The sequence below is a fragment of the Paralichthys olivaceus genome, chromosome 11, assembly GCF_024713975.1.
Source record: "Paralichthys olivaceus isolate ysfri-2021 chromosome 11, ASM2471397v2, whole genome shotgun sequence".
NCBI lineage: Eukaryota > Metazoa > Chordata > Actinopteri > Pleuronectiformes > Paralichthyidae > Paralichthys > Paralichthys olivaceus.
Genome location: NC_091103.1, coordinates 16614641 through 16628934, shown reverse-complemented (window position 1 = coordinate 16628934; position 14294 = coordinate 16614641). Strand labels below are relative to the sequence as shown.

The window sequence follows — 14294 nt, the reverse complement described above, 5'->3', positions numbered from 1 at the left end:
CATTGCACAGTGGGGACAAAGCTGCCAAGCTTATGTAGCTAGACTAAGTGCAGCAGCTAGTAGCTGATGATGCTATGTTAAGGATGGGTTGGGTCCACAGGTTTAACCTTAAACAAACTGAACAACCCCAAACAAAGTTTATGTAGTGTTTTAACTCTAAAACAATGAATGCTGGGAAATCTTATGATACGTCAGTTGTATTAATTTAAAAATCTCATTTGATGAGTTGAGTGAACTCATCCATTCAAATAAAAAATAAATAATTTTGATAAGTCCAAAGGTTAGAAAATTAATATAACATTTTTACAATTAATGAAAATTCACAAATGGAATTAACTTGAAATTAAAACAAATGTGATTGTTAATGAGGGAAAGCAGTTGTTCCTGTGGGATGTTTTGCAGTGTACCAGCTCTCTGGTTGTAATTAACTCCCTGTAATGCAAGGCATCTGTACACCCCCCTGCTCCCCCCTGCTTATCTGGGGTACATCACAGATAAATCCAGACACCTGGTGAGAAGTGTGGCCATGGGTCCGTGCAGACCAGTCACAGGGTGTAGCCCTCAACATGTGGCTCCTCTGCATGATTTATGGACTGAGGCGAGCTGTTCCTCCGGGTTGACTGGGTCAAGGCCGCTGCTACCCAGCCTCAAACAGACTCCACACCTGACAAGATAAGCCTGGTCATATCCTGTGTTTGTGATCCACAACCTCACCCTTAAGAATTCATGACCAGAGCACCTGTGAGAGAAAGAAGACAAAACGTGTTTGAAACATAGATATGAGACAGAGTCAACATGCAGACTCAATACCTAAGTATCTATCTCTCTTTTTCTTCCATTGCACAATATGTAAACCTCTGCCATTTAAAAAGTAAGAATAGAGGAAATACTTGTCCTTTAAACCCCTTAATTTTCTGTTCTATTTAATTTTCCTTTTTAAAGCTGCACTATTGTTGGAAAAGTTCCAAATCATCTGACAATGTCAAACATATATTCCTTATAGTTGTAGTTCTCCTCCTGGTTGGACGTACCCGTTAAATCTCAGGTGCCCAGGAGTGAATCTGATTAGATCCCAAACCAGCTCAACTGTCCCCTTTCAACGTGAAGAAGTAACAGTTCTACTCCCAAACTCCAGTGCCCAGCTTTTATATAATCAGAACAAAAATCAAGAAGAGAAATCTAGATGTACATTTATATATATATATATATATATATATATATATATATAAACACAGAACAAAGAAAATAAACACAAGTAAAACGAAACAGTGTAAGTTGCCAAAAGGTGCAAGACGAAAGGTGTGGCAGGTACAACAGTGCAATTGGTACAGAAAGACAGTGAACCTGACAGTGAACCTAAATCAAGTTTCCCTCTCAACAAACTAGCTAACAAAATAGAAAAGGGTAAGAATTGAGTTTTATTTGCTTTCCCTTAATGTTTTTGTTTAAAAAATTCAAATAAGTTGTATATAACAGTGTACGAACCAACAGGTCAGGGTTTATCAATAATCTCTTGACTCACTTCATCATATGGGATAGACAGCTAAACACCTGCTTCTAATTTAGCTCCTGGGAAAAGAAGGACCGGTCGGGTCAGGTTGAAAGAGGAAAATGTTTGAGAGCGAAACCTGTGTGAGGATGGACAGTTGATTGACAAATAGGCTGAGATAAAAGTGTATATACAAAGGGGATGCTGAAGGATTAGAGAGATATGAACGTCAGGAAATGTAGAATAAAGAATAAGTTAGGTGAAAGAGTGAGCACGGGTCAGGGAGGAAAAGGGTCAGAGATCAGATGTACTGGTTCCAAACCGGGAGACGCAACAAACATGATTCATGACACATGTCTCCACACACACACACAAACGCACGCACACACACACACACACACACACACACACACACACACACACACACACACACACACACACACACACACACACACACACACACACACACTCCTCTATGCGGAGATGCCAAGAACTACAACATTTTTATTGAAGGTCTTCTTTCATAATGTAACTGCAAAGCTGGTTTTGTGATTTTCTTGTAAATATTGTCAAGAGGGAACCTTGATAGATCGACCCTGTTTGATGTCGACCTGTCACAGAGGAGAGCTCTGCAGCAGAGGAGCTGTTGTTGGTGAACACAGGCTGGAACATGAAAACATTCAAAGGCCTTTTTCATTTCAGGAAACTCAGTGTCAGGACAAGAAAGTCTCCAGTCTGCCTGCATGAGCAGCACTGAGACATATGTAATAAAATCACATTTAACAATATATACGCAGACGTTCCTCTCACTTCTATCTGGAGGTTTGGAGAGGGCCATCGCACCATTCCTGAACATCTGTGGCAGAATTGGATTGGACAGGATTCAGACCAGACACTGCACCACTGGCACCTTATAGTCATGAACAACGTCTGGTTTATCGAGTATAAAACAAAAACTGGCAATGTTCAGGGAATACACAGGCTCAAACTCTCAGACTCTTCTTTATTTTATTTCCCACCTTAAATCTCATGGAATCCCAGGGTATAAAAAAAATATTTTAGCCGGAAATGTCAGAAAGCTATGATGGAATATCAGGGTGAAAAAAAGAAGAAAGTCATAATTTTACCAGGAAAAACTCATGATATTACGTGAATAAAAGGTTTTTCCAGACTTACTTATCATTTAAGGGGGTAGGGGGGTGGGGACCATCCGCCTGTTGTGTGCGATAAAATGAGGAATGTGGAGCTTCCAGTTTTCTTAGGTTTTCTATACTTAATAGTTTTCTATAGGTTTCACAAATAACAAAATAATGTTTTGTCACATCAGCACCACATTATCATAAATATCAGGACTTTGAAAACTTGAGACTATTCTGAAAAAGAACCACACAAAACAGTTTAAACCTACTTTTTGGTGTGAAATCAAATCAGGAGCTGGTCTATCTGGTTGCAGTGGTGGCGGCTGAGATGTCAGGGTCCGCTTCTCAATCATGCAAGAATGTGGAGGCGAGAGACACAGCTGAGTTTGTTTGACCTCTCCTTTCATAGAAAGAGGAATTGCAGAGGAGTGACCGCACATCCCTTCATCTACCTTTTCCTCTTGCTCTCTCTGACTCTCTCCCTCTCTGCCTCCATGAGATATCTGCGATCAGGAAGCGTGTGTGTGCGGCTCGTGGGCGGTGGAGTGAACTGATACTGGGGTTCGCTGGTTTTGTCAGAGAGGAAGTGCAGCGGAGAGAGGACATTTCCTCCTGCATTTAAACCTTGATCTCAAACTCGCAGCTGTATCGATGTGAGAGATTGAAGCTACTTCCTCAGATAAACTATCATTTTAACAAACCTGCTCTGATCCGTGCTCAATGTGGGACATATGGTGAAGGCCGTTGCAGCAGGGCAGGCAAAGCATGCCATTATAGAAGCCAGTGAGAAAGGCTGATTACATTAGTCCACAGCAACAACGAGAACCCTCTTAAATTACGGTCAGCAGGTGACTGCAATGACACCGTGGTGGCAAACCCCTTAATGTTGCCTCATGGCACAAGCCGATGCCAAAACCTCATTTCAGAGGATGTTTAACTAAATGCGTTCATATAATGTTCCTGGAATGGTGAGGTTTGCAGTGTGGATACCCAAGCCTGTCGGAACTCATGGGGAACTTCCTGGATTTGGAAATTTAAAAAATGATATTCAGGTTCAGGTCATATTCTTTGACGCTGCAGTTGCCTGTAATTTTGGCTTGGGCCCCCAATGTCCATTTAAACACTCCTGCATATAACTTTGTTAATCATCCAGCACATACAGTAGTGTAAATCCACTTATAGGCTGTAGAGAAATGTATATGCAATATACTGAATGTGTTTTTCGTGCACTAGGCTGCAGAAAATAATTGCAAACATTGCATGAAGGATAAAATGCAAAGGAAAAACCTTGTGACAGTTGGTGCTGTTTGCTTTGTTTATTAGAGGTATATTGTCAAACATTTTACAAGCTTTTGCTTAAATGTTTCCATTTAGAGAGAAAAATGCAACACTGAAAAAACAATTACTAAAGCTCAGCAGAGAACACGTTTACAGCCCCTGTTTGAAAGGCACTAAAGTCCCAGGTTCAATATCAGTCTTCTTGACACATGCAGACACAACTAACAAAGACACCTGCTGTTACACACTTCAGTAGCTACAATACACAGAGCTTTCAGTTGACTTGTTAGTTGAGCTTTTGATGCCTGCTACCATGTGTTGGACACCAAAATATGTGCAATGGTAAAGTGGTGAGGTTGAAGTAACTGTTAATTCAACACACTGAACATTTGTACTAATGTTAAGCTTCCATAACTTACTCCATGTCGACCGTGGTCTCTCAGTTTGCTGTAGGCTTTGTTGAGTGCAGATATCTTAAATACTTTCAAGATTAAATACACCATATTGCTGCTATTTAAATACATATTGTGTCTTTTAAGTTAGAATTGCCATTCATGTTCATGAATTACGTATAATCACAAGACAACCGTCACTTGGAATTTCTTCACGTCTGCAAAAGAAATGTACAAAAAAAGTCTCTTTTTTTAAATAATAGTGATAGTAGTACATTCAAACAAATAGCATAATAATTCCTCAGCATTATTGTTGTGGTTTTAAATAGCTTGTGATGTAGGGGTGCTTGTGAGCGACAGTCTGTGCCCTTACTTCTTGGTTCAAATACTGCAGAAACAACGCTGTCACACAAGGTTGAGATTCCATGCTGGTGCCGTTGTCGTATTGCTAATTACTGATCATCAGTGAGTCCATCAGAAAGACACAGAATTGTTTAAACTCTGCTTCAGAGCTTAAAATGCATTTCCACAACAGTTACTCTGCTTGTCATCTCGTCCGCCCTCCACTGCAGCTACACACACGCATGCCTGTCAGACACTGATGTGGGAGTGATGTGTGTCAAATACTTGAATATAGAATAGACACCTTCTGATGTTAAAGCGCTGGTTTCTCGTGAGAGAAGAAATAGCTTGTCAGTTGATGGTACAAACAGCTGTATCGTTGCTAAATGGGAAAACGAGAAAAGTAATTCCTGGCAGTTTATCTGTGTTGACCATATTTTTTTCTTTCTCCTCTTCCTCTGACTCATCGTCTGATCTCTGTGTGGCTGATTGTGTCGGTTTCTCTCTCTCGTCTTTCTATGACATTTTTTCTTGCACCTGATAATGAAGATTTAGCTGCTATATCCATTATCTCCCTGCTGCTGCTACATTTGTCTCTATCAGTCTGTTTACAGTTATCTGGCTTTTGCACCATCTTCTTCCACCATCTGCCTTTTCGCGCTTCTGTCTTCTCCTTCGATGCAAATCTGTCCATGTCTCGACTCCCCCTGCTGAATCTCTGCAGCCCACTACCGGCAGCCGCAGCCCTCCACCACCATGTCCTGGTAATTCTTCAGCACCACCCGGTCTTGTGGGTCCAGGTAGAGCAGGGCGATGGGGCTGAGGGAGGTGGGGACGCAGCAGGCCCGCGGCACTGCCCCATTCACTGAGTTTACCAGAGTTTGCACCATGGCGTGGCTCGAGGAGTTCATGTGGTCGGCCAGGGGGAAGCGACACTCTCCCAGGCAGAAGAAGGCATCGTAGCCGCTGGGTGCAATGATCCACTTGTGCCAGCCCACATCATTGAAATCTACGTATAAAGGATGGCGGCGGCATCTGTTACGAGAAAGGCGTTTCAGTTTTGCAGCACGGCCGCCATTTCTTTTCACTCTCCCTCGATCGCTCCAACCAACCCCACCTTTATCAACCCCCCAAACTGGCACAGTATAAACTGTTTTTTTGGCCCTCGCCCAGGCTTGGTCCCTACTGCGGCCCTTGCTGCTGCTCCTCGCCCTCTCTTTTGTCCCTTTTCTCGCTCTCATCCTCTGTCCACCACTTGGGGTCCTCCTGCCGTGTTTGACTAAAGGCTCTCCCCGCCCGTCATGACTATAAGTCACCAAGAGGGGTCTCTCCTGTGCCCAGCTGTGCTCGTCTTGACCCACAGACCTGCATACCCTCAGGTGGCCCTTTTTGTCTTTCTCTGCCTCCTCCTCACTGGCTGCAGAGGAGAGGCTCCGCTCAGTGAAGGAGGAGGTGCTGTTCTCAGGTTCGACCTCCAGGAGGAAGCCCAGGCTGCCACTCCGAGAGAGGGCCTCATGGAGGAGCTCTGCAGTTAGGGTAAAGGCCTCCCAGAAACCACTTGCTTTATGACTGTGGAGGCCAGAGGTGAGCAATCTTGTCTCCAGCAGGGTGGGCTCTTCGTGGTGCTCAGAGAGGTATAGATTCAATCTGTGGGGGCCAGGGCCCAGGGAGGCTCTGTCACTGTGGAGGAGCCGAAGCTCAGCAGAGAGCACTCTCTCATCCTGAGGGATGGAGGAAATATTGAAGAAAATGTGCACCCTCTTACGATCGTCTGCGGTGGAACTGTCTCTAGGGTGATCTAAGGGAAAGATAAAGGGAGACAAGACAGTGTGGGAGTTCAATGCGGTTTAGATTTTTAAAGTAGTAATATTTAAAAGAAAAAACTATGCGAAGTTCATGTCGACACTCTCTGCAAGAATTAATTTGTTCCAAAATGTTTTGCTACAAAGCCTCGTCTGGGATTTTACATGAGCATATAAGGTTGTGTAAGTATTCTAGTTGCTTCCAATCTGTAAGTGAATTGTTTATTGTAGTCAGAATAAATGCTAGATTACCTAATTTGGCAGCTGCGCAACAGCATTGTACCAGCTTATATTTGCATTATCGTAAAATGAATTTACTAGATTTCTTATAAAGCAATGTTTGATTAAATTAAAACAGGAGATACATTTGATTCTAAAACTGGTTGCACTAAAGTTATTGGCACCTCGCAGGCCCTGAAAGAGGATAATACATGTACGAGCAGAAGTGTCCATGCAGAGTAAGCACACATCTTTTGATAAGAGGACCTCAGTGATTGTTACACCCCAGTTTATGTAAGAGGACTGGATTTTATTCGGCATTCCAATGTTTAGTGTGTCACAACAAAAATCATCTCCTGTTATGAATAAGATCTTTATCCTGCATCTATGGCTGATAAAAGAATCCAACAGTAAACGGTTTCTCTGGAACAACAGTTCAAAGGTAGAGCTCAACTCAGACAATCTTATTATATAGACACTGCGCAGATATTTTAATCCAATAAAATTGTAGTATGACGTCATGACGAGCTTACCACTGTGGTGAAAGCTACGGACTGTGTTGGCCTGCTGGATGTGCTGGCTCGGGAAGCTGAACGTAGGGTCCTCCACTAGATGGTACTGCTGCTGGTGGAAGCGGTAAAGATCCAGGAGGTACCGGGGCACCGGCACTCCGGGCCGAGGGTCGGGCCGCGACTGGAGGCCCAGCCGGCTCAGGAGGAGACTCTGGATGGTCTGGGCCAGACTTGGCTCTAGGAGAGAGGCGGCGGGTGGGTGTAATAAGGGGGAAGGCGTGGGGGACACCCTGCCATGGTCGATCTCGCTGGTGTCTCCACCCTGGCGACCAGACGAGGCTTGAGGTAGCAGCAGGACCATGAGGAGCAGGAGGTTAGCAGGGAACATGGTGGACCTGAGGGGGATGAAGAGAGATGATTGTAGGACAGGTGTGGACATGTAACGGAAGAGAGAACAGAGAAAAAAGGAAAAACGCACTTCTCAGTCCTTTCAAAGTCCTTTGAATTTGTGTGTTCATGCTTTATACAGGAACTATGTAAATCATATGATATAATGACACAATATAAAGTGTTTGTTGAGAAATCTGCAAAAGACATAGCTCCTACAAATGCTCCGGGACTCTGTATATCATGCTTGTGTCTTCTCCTTCCTGGACACACTAGTTTCTCATTAGTCCTCAGCCTTCATGTGGCATATGTTCAAGAAATTTACTGTCCACATATCCATGTGAAGTTGCTTGCTTGTTACTCCTGGCTGTAGAAACTGTGCTACTCTGGTTTTTTTCTCTGTTAATTTATGGCTTCTTACCCCCCAAGACCCATACATCTCACAGGACACCTCAGCAGGAGTAATTAACACGTCTCTATCTGTGATTTAATCCTACTGAGTGTGAAAGAGATCATAGTGCTGGATCTGACAGGTAGAATCAAGGGCTGTGGACTGTGGTCTGTCAGTGAGAGACTTTCACATCTCTTTTCCTTTTCAAATCTGGGAATATCTGCAAACATATACTGATACGTTCAGGTTCAAATTGACTGGATTGTATCAGTACATTTAAATGAAAATTTGTTTATTCTGATCAGGTATGAAATATATTTAGAATTTTGAGGAATAATGGAATATGGACATTTTTCTATCAGATAAAGGAACCAACGACTTATTTTGCTTCAGAGGAAACAGCTTTACTAGTATTCAGAATTTGTTGAAAGTCTAAATAATGAATGATATGAAAACTATGAGCTTGGGGTCTGATGATATTTTTCCTTTGAAATGTGTCTATGCAATATGTATAAATATCATGTTAAAAAGAAACTGAGTTAAAGTTAGTTATATCATGGGTGTTACATAATTGCATATACTATAGGATGGATGTGTGCATTATAATGTCTGGTTTCACATCCAAAATCTGCAGGAAAAATGAAAATAAAAAGTAAGATTTAAAATGTTTTGTGTGGAGAAACGGATTCAATACAGGATGAGAATGACCTGCTACTGGGAAAGGTAAAATCAACTTCATCTTTGCATTCAGTGGTAATGACAGCTATCCCACTCTGCTCAAGTCATCTGTCTGTTTGTGCACAAATATGCAGTAGCTGTTGTGGAACAAACGCTGGGTCCTCTTTAATCTCCAATCTTCCAGCCAGGGGAATATTTGCATCTATGCAGAAGTGTGTGCTGTTGTGTTATTGATTCCCTGTCACAAAGCAGATTTCCCATTTTAACCACTTCATTCACTCCCAGCAGAATTATTGTCATGTTCTGTCTCTGCATCATGAATTCTGACCCTGGCAGTTTTTCTTTAGCTGAACTTTACTCTGTTAACTTTACCTTTCTGCTGACTTAAAACAAGAGATCGGCTTATCTCTCTCCTAGTGCGGGAACATGACCACAGACAGGGGTCACACAATTACCACTGTGACCTGGCTAACACCCTGCACCTCTGTAGTGCAGCTGTTAATAACTGAGCCAGTAATTAGAAACCAGTGAGTTAAGGGCCTTTTCGACCTGAAGAGGTTGAGGTGAGATGTAAGGAAAAAAAGGTCAGAGCTGTTGACCAGACAATCTGAACTGCAAATGAACTAAACTTCTATTCAATGGGACAGAATAGAATCATGTCACCCTGGTGAAGGAACAAGTATGAATTATGTGTTTGTTTGCCATGATCTCTTTCCTTGTCCAAGCACTCTCATATCTTTCCTCTCTATCTCTTTATCTCACCTCTGTTAGGGACAGAGGATTGATTAGGCCCTGTGCAGCGAGATAACAGAGGCATTTATGGCTGAGCGAACACATAATGACACTGTAATGACGGCTAATCTCATCACGCTGCCTGAAATAAAGGGTTAAAAGCAGGTCACAGGTGTGAAGGTGTATATATTTTTATGCATGTGTAATTACGTGTGTGTGTGTGTGTGTGTGTTGGTCATATGGTACGCAGTTCAAAGGGCAGCCCTGGGAAAATGAGCTACCTCCAAAGCGTGGGATCGTCGCTAGCTATCCATTAAACACTCGCAGCCACACCCAAGGCTGTTTTTACCTGAGGCAACGCAGCGGAGGACAATTACAGATTAGACACTGTGCAGGACGGCCTCTCCCATATACTGCGGAGGCTTGTAAAGCAGATTAAGGACAACAACACCAGCTCTCTCCTGTACTTTCCTCACTTAGAAAAACCACCCAGGTGACTCCGAGGTTCAAAGGTTCACACAACAAGGTCGTCACTCAGCACAGGGTGTGCCTCAGCATGGGTGACCGAGGGGGAGGAACATTGACGAGAAAAAAGAGAGAGAGAGAGAGAGAGAGAGACAGGATCGGAGGCCAGCTCGCCCTACATCGGTTTGACACACATGCAGCCTCTCTCTCTTCTCCCTGGGTGTTTGTGTTGTGACAGCGTCTATCTAATTTAAACCAGGCAAAGAATATCCAGGCCCAATTTAGCATCTTTACGCGTCACATGCATCAGGGTACCACCCACCCTGAGGTCACCTCATTCCAGTTAGCCAAAAAAACTGACATTTTTATGATTACAACTCCCCCAGTTCCTCCTTTTGGTCAGACTTTTTTTTTTATATTTTCATCTCTGTCAAGAATCTGGCATGAACATGCACTAATGAAATGTTCTCATAGGTTAAAGGAGGAGAGAGGAATGATGAATGGGTCAGGGATGAGGTGGGATGAAGGGTTGAGGCTCAGCAGCAGCGGGGTTTTTTTTCCCTGTGTGCATACATGCAGCTCAGCCTATTAGACATATTGGATGTGACCTGACCTCCCGAGCAGACGGTAGCATGACCCTGGCGAGTGGCAGTCGCCGGCCTGCCTCGTGGCGTTCTGGACTCGCTGATTAAAACCTCCGACCTCTGATGTCTTCTGTCGCGCCCCCCTCTCTGCCTCTCTTTTTATCTGTTTATTTCAAACCCTGCTCGCTTTCCTCTTCCTCCTTCCTCTTTGCATTCCTTGAACTTTGTCCCGTCGCTCTGTCCTCCATGTTGTCATACGCTAAGTGTTTTTGTGTTTCTCTGCATCACCTTCCTAGTCCCTCTTTCCCCCTTCCCTCCTCCCCACATAAACGTTGTTCTTTTTTCCTATGTCTTAAATGAATGGTGTTTTTGCGGAAGAGTGCGGTCGACTGCTGTTGGGGCCAGAGGGCCGAAGTGTCACTGCAGCCGGCTGATTTATCCACCGCCGCTGTCTTCGTGTTATGCCTGGTCCCTCAACTTTCCCTTCCTGTTGTTCTTCCCGTGTTTCTTTTCCCAAATTCCTCCTCTTGCTCTCGTTGATTTCTCCCTCACCCCTTCCAGCTCTCATTTTTCTGTGCTGCCGTCTCCCATTCTTTCAGAACATGATACGGGCAGCGTACGTGCCACAGGGTTCATTTTCTCGCTCTGAGCTTACTCAAGTACTTGACAAATATGTCATGTTGGACAGCCTCAGGAACCTGAATGTGATGCACACTATGCACGTCCACACCTGAGAACACTTCAGAGGATACATGTGGTCAGAGCTGCTCTTTTTCCACAGTGGCCCTCACACTGTTACATAAAATGAGCATGCTTGCTGTAGTATAATCAAATGTGGGGTTATGACTGCATAATATTCCACATGTTTAACTAGTCATTAACGCACCACTTTGAGCTGCAGACCTAAAATTTAATGGGGGTGAGGTGAGAAGTGGTCCAACACAGTTGCGAGGAGAGTTGTAATTCTGCTTTCTGAGGCGTGACAGATGAAATCATTAGAACAATATTCCTAGGTATACGCTGCTGTGTGGTTTTATTGGACTCTATTAGAACCGCACTGTAATTCATCCCAGCTGGACCCATTAGCTGGCTAATGATACAGACGTCTAACGTGAGCGCACACACACGATAAGAACACTACTGGGTTAAAACCCATGCTAACAGTTGGGCGGCACTAACACTTACGCAGAAACACATGCCAAGATGTATAACTATGGAGAAACTGGGTTCTTAACACATGACAGCAGTTGGAAATAGATTTAGACACAGAGAGAGAGAGAGAGAGAGACTGGTGGATCGCTCTGTCTTTATTGCTGCCCTCTGTAAAACTGTAACTTTGTTAGTTTATCTGAGGTGGGAGACTCCAACCTAAACCTAATCCTATAATATGTCCTCACCTTCAAACTTAATGATTGACGTTGTAGTGACTTACTTTTTGTTTCCATCAGGAACACAAGTAGTGTGACTGTGTAAAACATCAGTAATACCAGGGCCACACACACGCACACACGCACACACACACACACACACACACACACACACACACACACACACACACACACACACACAGGTTTGGTTTAGTGGACATTCAACTGCCATCTGATATGCCTAACTGAAACAGAAACTCACACACACACACACACACACACTTACACACACACTTACACACACACTTACACACACACACACACTTATATTTTGACTTTAGTCTCATTCATATAAGCTGGAGCTGAGCATCAACAGGTCTCCATGTCTTCACAAATTTCACAAATCATCTCCTTCATCCTCACACTCCTATTTTTTCCCCCTCAGAATCTCTTTTGCCTGAGCCAGGGATGCCCGGAGGTCTCGGAGTGTCACAAGTGCATTGTGGTTAAGGAGGCCCCCGCTGCTGAGGCACATCGCTGCAGAGGCATCGGTGGAAATACTGACATATCCACCCCGTGACTCCCGGAGGCTGCAGAGACTGCTCTCGTTGTGCGTCTGACAGCTAAACCGATGTGAAATACAGAACAAAAACACACCTCTGCTTTTCACATTAAAAGCTGCAGAGTGTGTCGACTGACGGCCAATTCCGACTGTGTATGTTGCAGAGGTGGTGAGTTACGTTTTGCTCTTTGAACTCATAATAGGCACATTATTCTTGGACAAGTTGCTTTCCGTACGATATTTTGATTGAGCAACACACTGTGCCAGCAGTGTATGCATGTGCAACAGTGTGTGTGTGTTTTTTTCCCCCCAGAGTGACTAATGGTTTCAGCAGTGCTGTTCCTGTGGCTTGACAGGCAGACATGTGTGCATGTGTGTATGTGTGTGTGTGTGAGACTGTGTGGAGAGGAAAGGGATGTAGTACTCACGTCCAGGTGTGGTGGGATGTATGCAGAGTCCATGGTTTATCCTTGAGCTCCAGTGTTACGATCCCTCGGCTCTCGCTCCCGCTCCTTTGGACAGAATGGACGCACTGGACTCGTTACCTCTAATTTTGCCTTCTCTGTTTTTTTTTGTCTCACTCAGAACAGTGTCTGTCTCTCCTATGCTTCCTATTTAAATGGCCTGTAGGTAATGCTGCTCGCTCCATGTTTCCCTCCCCTCTCTATGCTCCCTTGCTCAGCTTCTCATCCTGTTGTCAGTGTCAGATAAGCAAACTCTTAAAAACATCCACCGGCTTCCCTTCTGCCTGCCTGCCTGACCTCTGCTCGTAGGCAACTCCCTTTCTCTGTCGCCTGCACTTCCACCCCTTGCTTGTTTAAAACACCCTGGCACTGTCGCTGTGCATGGAAGCTGCAGGAGGAGGATGACTTGTGTCCATGTGTCTATCAGTCTGTCTGTGCTGTATCACTGGCAACAACTCCCTCTTGTTTCTAAACCTCCTTACTATGAGTCTCCCTTCCTCTCCACTCAGTTCCTCCCTTTTGTATCTCCTCCCCTTTTTCTCTCTCTCTTTCTCGCCCTCTCTCCCACACACACACACACACACACACACACACACACACACACACACACACACACACACACTTTTTTGGAATTTTTTTCCCGATGTCATTAAGCGTCCAGCTGGTAAACTCGGTTTATCTCTAATTTACTTTCTTGGCCACTCATATCCTCTCAAATAGTCCCAGTACATTCACAGGCTGTTCGCACACACACACGCACAAACACACAAACACACAAGCACACACAAAAGCAAACACACAAGCATGTCATCAGAGACATATGCATACCTGCCTTTGCACTCAAATGAACACACACACACACACACACACACACACACACACACACACACAGTCACACTTGCAAACATACTAAGATGAAACCAAACCCAGTGGGTAATCGAAGACATATGCACACATGCATTTACATCCTTACACACACACAGGTCCAGATAACCCTGAGGTCACACAACAGAAGCAGACTAATTATTTTACACATTTCATCCTTTGACAAACTCACCTGCTGTTTTTCATTGGGACCATTTTACGTTTCGACCAACATGCTCGCAGACATTCGCCGCACCGTCATTATAAATACGAGGCCCCATGACTCTGAATAAGAGCAAACAGATTCAGTTACAAGACAAAGGTATGAATGGATGACTCATAACAGCTGCCATGAAGTCACAACAGTTGAGTTTTGTGATTGGATGGAAGTAGACGTTGAGGTAAGAAAAAAAAAAGGAAAACGCAGGCTGTACTTCTCCACTACGGGTTGAAGCAAGGTGCATCCGTCCTTCCAGTGCAGAGCGGGTGGCGGGGTGAATTTGTATTCATGGGCTGGGCCCATGAGAAAACGTCTCTTTAGGATGCATCGTCTCACATATTAGATCTCATCTGGAGAATCACTTGCCCACGTCCCCCTGCTCCTCCTCTCTGTCCCCTCCACTTGCT

The 14294-nt window shown here is 44.2% G+C and overlaps 1 protein-coding gene across 1 annotated transcript; it reads right to left on the bottom strand.

Annotated features, from left to right (window-relative positions):
- Positions 1-3929: 3929 nt before the first annotated feature.
- bmp16 (bone morphogenetic protein 16) lies at positions 3930-14010 on the bottom strand. Its single transcript, XM_020087952.2, has 4 exons — positions 13861-14010; positions 12768-12851; positions 7195-7568; positions 3930-6438 (listed from the first exon to the last, which is right to left on the bottom strand). Exons 1-4 carry the CDS (start codon positions 13881-13883, stop codon positions 5369-5371), a joined length of 1551 nt encoding a protein of 516 aa, XP_019943511.1. The 5' UTR covers positions 13884-14010; the 3' UTR covers positions 3930-5368.
- Positions 14011-14294: the final 284 nt, after the last annotated feature.